Here is a 6027-nt window from a genome sequence, read left to right on the forward strand (position 1 = left end):
CGCACACACACACAAACACGTGTGCGCACACTGCACTAACATAAACTCATTCATCTCTCCCTCACTCATCTGTCTTATGATTCTCCTCCTCCCCTCTTTTTTCTCTTCCTCCCTCCCCTTCACCCTCTTTTCTCTCTCTCTCTCTCTCTCTCTCTCTCTCTCTCCCTTCTCCTCCTCCTCCTCCTCCTCCTCCTCCTCCTCCTCTGTGCTCGCTGAGCTGAGCAGTCAGTGGTGGGACTGAGGCAAAGGAGGGAGGATAAAGCAAGAATAGAGACAGAAAGGAGAACAGAGGCACAGAAAAACAGATCATTATACAGCAAACGAGCAAGAGGCCGCTGAATGAATAACAAGGAAGGGATTACAAAGCGCAGGACTGAAAAAAAAAAGGAGAGGACACCGACTGAAGACTCTCTCTCTCTCTTTCCTTCACTCCCTCCTCCCTCTCTATCCTTCCTGTCACCCTCCCAACTCTCTCAGAGGCTCTCCCTCCCAGACGATCTCCTCAGTAAAAGATGGCATGAGCACACTGTCTCCCATCCTCAGCTTTTGGAGTATTTTTTTTTTTGCTTCACCCTCCTCTCTGTCACTCTTTCTGCATCTTTCTCTACTTCCTCTTCTCTCTACACGGGTTGAGTTCAGAGGCTGAAGAGGAGGTGAGCGAGGTAGACAGAGGCTGACCCCTCTCCCTGCCTCCTTTCTCACACCCGCAGGGCCCAGAAAAGAGAAAGAGAGCGTGCGCGAGAGAGAGAGCTGGAGCAGGGAGTCGTCTGATGACTTACATTAACAACAAACTCCTTAACCCAGCCGACCGCAGCCCATTCCCTCTGCCCGACCCCCCCTCCCTGCCTCCTTTAACCCGGAGTCTTACTCTCTGAGTCAGTGGAGGAGGGATCCAGGATCATGTTCGGATTAAAGACCCCACACTTCTACCTCCCAGGTAAGACCAATTATACTCAGTCTTTGATGTTCCCGCGGATGGCTCTGTGGTGGTATTTCTTGTTCTGTCACATTGTATCAGCACAGAGGGTGGTCACAAGCCGCAGAGAGTGAATCTCCCTTTTCATGCAGTCATTCTTTCAAGACGTAATTAATGGCTCGGGTGATGTCACATTGATTTACCGTTTTCTGCCAGGTAAGGAGGGCTACGCTGTGCTTCTGCAGGAGCCACTTCTCATGATGTTTTCGGTGTCACAACATCATTTTAGATTTTTCAGAAACAGAAAGACAGAGAGACAAAATTTAGTTTTCTTTCATGAAGAAGTAAATTTTCTGAGTCTTCTTGCTCAGTGCGTTGACCTACTGAAGCACTCCCCTGATACTTTAGTTGTGCTTTTTTTCTCTCTTGTTACTACTGTGTACAACTGGGAATGGGTCTTTTTGTTATTTTTAGGCTTGATCGACAGAGTGTAGTCAACCTCACAGCTAAATGACCTTAAATTATGGGTGACAATTAATTGTCACCTAGGTAACTGAATCACTGGTTACCCATTTAAGCATTTACTAGAGTATAAAAGGAAAATTTTAAAATCTAAAAATTTCCCCCTCCAAAAAACCTGAACATTTTCAGCTTTTAATTTAATTTAAGGATCAACTGATCATTAGAATCCATTATAAACAGTTACTAATAGTAGAAATGCAGTCTAAATAAACATAATCCTTTAATGTAATTCAAGGGATATTTTGTGCTTGGCATCTACAGTAGCTCTGTGGTTTATCACTCAGTTTCAGTTGGGGCTTTTGCTGCCAGTCAAACAGTTTTCATCTGCAGTCTTTCGAGCAGCTGTGTGAAATGCAGGAGAGTGCGGCCGGTGTCAGTGTGGAGACAGGTGTGAGGTTACCTCAGAAAGGTGCTTAAACATGCCTGAGAGCAGAGTGACGGGGACGGCACCAGGGAGGTCAGTGAAGAGGCGGCGGGAGGAGGAAGAGAATTAAGACTGACACACTGAGGTAGGAAAGGAAAGCCGAGTGTAAAGTAGGATTTTGTTCATTTAAACGGTAAGAGAAAGGATGTGAATGATAATGCTTGACACTGAGCGCTGTCTGTGTTTTCCCTCTGAAGTCGAACTCTGACCTTTTAGTTGTCTGGGCCAGGCGGCGGTCAGTGATTAAAAACCTGCTGTGGTAAAAGGTGAAATGTGGGAGAGAGAGAGGGGTGTGATAGAAGTGAGACGGAGGGAGAGGGGGAGGGAGTGATGGGGGAATTAGAGGGTGGAGGGCAGATTAAACAATGTTCTTTGCCTTGTGAATCTTTCATGCTGCTTTTTGAATTATACATCTGCTTTCATAAATGATTGAGTGATTATGTGGCGCTTTGTCATTGTTTGTATATTCCTGTGTGTGCGTGCGTAGGTGTGAGTCTGTGTGTGTTTGTATCTGCATGTGCATGTGACAAGAGAGAGGAAGAAGAAGAAAATCTCTCCAGGAAGCAACAGCCCCCCCTCCATCCTCCCTCCCACCCTCCTTCCACACTTGCTTTCATCCTCCTTTTTTTCAGTTTCCTAGGTCTCGCTTAATGTCTGTGTAGTGTGTGTGCACTTGTCTGTGTGTTATTTGATTGTGGTTTTGTGCATGTGTGTGAATGGGTTTTTGTCATAGCTGCCACCTTTGTTTGTGTATGTGTGTGGTTGTGTGCACCTGTCTGTGCTGTATGTAGGTGTGTGTGTTCATTGTGTTTGTGTGTATATGTGTGTGTGTGTCCTCTCACCACTCACACATTGGAAGATGCCCCAGCCCCCCTCCTGGTCCTAACTGCCGTTGCTGTGGAGACTGTGTCAGCCACACACTCGCTCCTCAATGATCATTTGACAATGTAGGGGGTGAGGGGTAAAGGATGTGTGTGTGTGTGTGTGTGTGTGTGTGTGTGTGTGTGTGTGTGTGTGTGTAGCGACTGCCATGTGATTAGCCAAGGTAGAAGAAGTGGAGCAGGGTAAGGATGACAGAGGAATCTAGATTAGAGGTAACGATTGAAAATCAAGATGATGATACATGCAAAATACATGAAAATCTTTCCTAGATCCTGGAGCGGGGGAAAACATGTGACATAGGAGACATGAAGATGTGTGTGTGCATGAGAGCAAATCTACACCTTCTCACCCAGAGCACACCATGACCTTACCAAGGTATCATAAGGAAAAGAAAGTGACATCTTTTTCTAGCTTCCCACTCTCTGGACCTCCCCTGGTGAAATGTGTCACACACATTAAGGCAATTTACTGTTTTCCCTCCGTGACTTGTCAGCTGATCACAGTCCAGGTGTCTTTTCAAAAGTCGTATTTTTCTGAAATCAGAATGTGTTCCCAAGAGAAGGTGCATCTAAGCTGTAGGGAGGCGTGAAAAGAAAAAGAGGGGAAAAAACAAAAGGGAAAAAAGGCAGCTTTTATGTTTAAATTATAAAGAGGTTGAGTTTCTATGTTTTTCTTGCTGTCAAACAAATCCCCATGAAAAGACCTAAACCGAGTGTTAGCCTGTCTCTCAACAATTTTCAACTTTCTTAGCCTGATGCTGGCTCTCAGGACAAAGTAAATTATACTTTTAAAAAAAGGCCAAATGCTTTTTAATTGTAGTTTTTAAAAGGTAGTAAATTTGCATTTACTGGGGGTTAATTTCAGAGACATTTGTTTGGCTTGAACTTTCTGCGCAGCAGGATCCGACTAAACTAGTGTGTCCATGTTTGTTATAATGAAAGAAAATTTCATCCAACCCAACACTGGGGCTCACTCATGTGTTATCTGGATGGCATTGGAGCTCCTTTGGATATCAACAACGTCAGGAATCAGAAACAAAAAGCTGCTTTAAAAAGAAAAGAATTATTTATTTATTGAAAAAGGTCCATCAGTTTAAACCTGGTGCAAGTGTCTACATGATGAATGGACACATACTCTGTGACATTTGTGTTTCTGCCCATACATGCACTCGCTCACGTGTGCGCACACATTATCCGTGGTAAGTCGATAGGGTGAGAAAGCCAAGGTGTTGACGTGTGTATTAGCCTGCCACATTTATTGGCTGCTGTGGTATTTTCTGGGGTTGGGTAGCTCTGTTCAGCTTGACCTCAGCATTGATTTCCATGATATGTGTTAGAACTGCAAGGACACTGTGGCTTGATTTATGGCAGATGTCACATGAACACACAAACACACGCTCACATAGACAGTGCAAGGCACACACTTCTCATTCAGCCTCCGGCGCTCACGCTGTGAGAACGGCATTTGGTAACTTCACTCTAAATATTTTCCCTTAATTGTGCGGCAGAAGCACACAAACAAATACTAATTTCTCAGGCTGCAGAAAAGTAATGACTTCAACGGCCTTGCAAAATGTTTGCAACAGCTGCAAAAAGAAGATTGTGGTTCATGCAAAAAGCTGCTGTGGCGTTGATGAGAAAGACACCCAAGACCGAGTTTGTTTCTCAGTTCAGTTATGTCCGTTAGTAGCCTGTATAGGCTATAATACGTACTCATCAGTGTAGTTCATTTTGACAGGGTGGTGTTGACTTAAAAGCAAACGGTATATATTGTGCACCTTCACAACTTGTTGAGCTTGCTGTAGCAGGCTAGCTAAAGTGGAGATACATTTCAGTGCTACTTGAATACTAAGTTACACATAAACACATTTAATTCTAAGTTATTTTACAGTGACGACAGGCAGCCATGAACAAAAAACAAGAATAAAGCACGTAACATCACCACCTGAAAAAACTGCAGCTGTTAGTAGACTAGAGCTGATGTAGCATTCATGTTGATGATGTATCTTCCTCCTTTCTGGCTTAAAACCTGCTGGCGATCACTCACCTTTTTCTCTGTTGCCAAGAATCTGACGACTGAGGGTGAGACTTTTTGACCATCCAGGGACTCGCAGTGCACTGGACTTCACCTTGTTGGTATTAATATGCTTATGCGCTCAAAATAACAAGTGAAGTGCATAAACGAGAAATCTGAGAACGGTGAAAAGCATCGCTCCAATTTACTGTGAATGTTTACAATATCCAGCGTGGTTACTAGTTCAGCAGTAAAGGCGCATTAAACTCAGTAATGATAGACTGTGGATGTCTTTGTAGTGAAGAAAAATCTTCTGTGTCCTTACTTTTGAGTTATTTTTCTCTTTTTCTCCAAGGAAATATAAAAACCCTCACTGTTTTCCAAATGAACACACAGGGTGCTACCCTCTGTTTGTTTTGAGATCAGCTACTGCACATAATATTATAATCTTTAAGGATTTGAGTGTCATGAAAAAGCGGGAGGAGTTAGGAACAGACATATAATACATGCATCATAATGGTACTAGGCTAGCATTTGTATAGCATTTTTCTAATCTTACTGACCACTGTTTATCTAACATCTGCCCCACTAATCCACTAAGGCTACGTTGCATTTTAGTCATGTGATGTAGTCATGTGACCAATTAAACAAAGATAGCGAGTGCTTATACAGCAGTTGTTTTGATTGCTCTCAATTTTGACAGCTCTAAAAAAAATTATATCACTTTGTACATGCTCCAGATAGCTTTTCTTCAAATTCTTTAATTCGCACTCGCTTTTGCGCATGCGCAGGACTGGAACGTAAGCGTTTTGGGCCTTTTCAACGTGGATGCACAACTAACGACTGAAAACGTTAGTGTGGACGTGGAGCGTTTTCAGACGAAAACGCCGTTTTCAATCCGGGCTATTCTGGACGTAGCCTAAGAATACAACACAGGTACACAGGGAAACCTGTCAGAATGTGTTTAATGTTTTTAAAACCAGTAAATCTATAAACTTCAAATCTATAACTGAAATAAATATTTGTATTTGCATTGGCCAGAACGTCTTCTCATAACAAACCTGAATAAGTCTGAAGATTTGCAACTTTTAGTGCTTGGGAACATACAGTATATGTAAAGTGCATGTATGTCCAAAAATTAGCCATAAGGTTTACTGTATATCTTTTTATGAGAGTATAAACTTGGCCTATATGTCTAGTCAACCACTGCTCTTGAGTCCTTACTTTAAATAGCACAGAAATAAGTGTTTACGAGAATGTATACATATAT

The 6027-nt window shown here is 42.9% G+C and overlaps 1 protein-coding gene across 2 annotated transcripts in view; it reads left to right on the plus strand.

Moving 5' to 3' along the window:
* The first annotated feature begins 229 nt into the window (after positions 1–229).
* LOC146569543 (genetic suppressor element 1-like) overlaps positions 230–6027 on the plus strand; it is a 39729-nt gene continuing 33931 nt past the window's right edge. For both annotated transcript variants that reach the window (XM_085281908.1, XM_085281909.1), the window contains exon 1: positions 230–937. In XM_085281908.1, the coding sequence (XP_085138034.1) occupies positions 901–937 (37 nt within the window). In that variant the 5' untranslated portion in view covers positions 230–900. The remainder of the gene's footprint in view (positions 938–6027) is intronic.

Source organism: Mchenga conophoros, linkage group LG7 (genome assembly GCF_057382185.1).
Source record: "Mchenga conophoros isolate Kocher_MC1m ecotype Shallow Benthic linkage group LG7, M_conophoros_male_GT1.1, whole genome shotgun sequence".
NCBI classification, from domain to species: Eukaryota; Metazoa; Chordata; class Actinopteri; order Cichliformes; family Cichlidae; genus Mchenga; species Mchenga conophoros.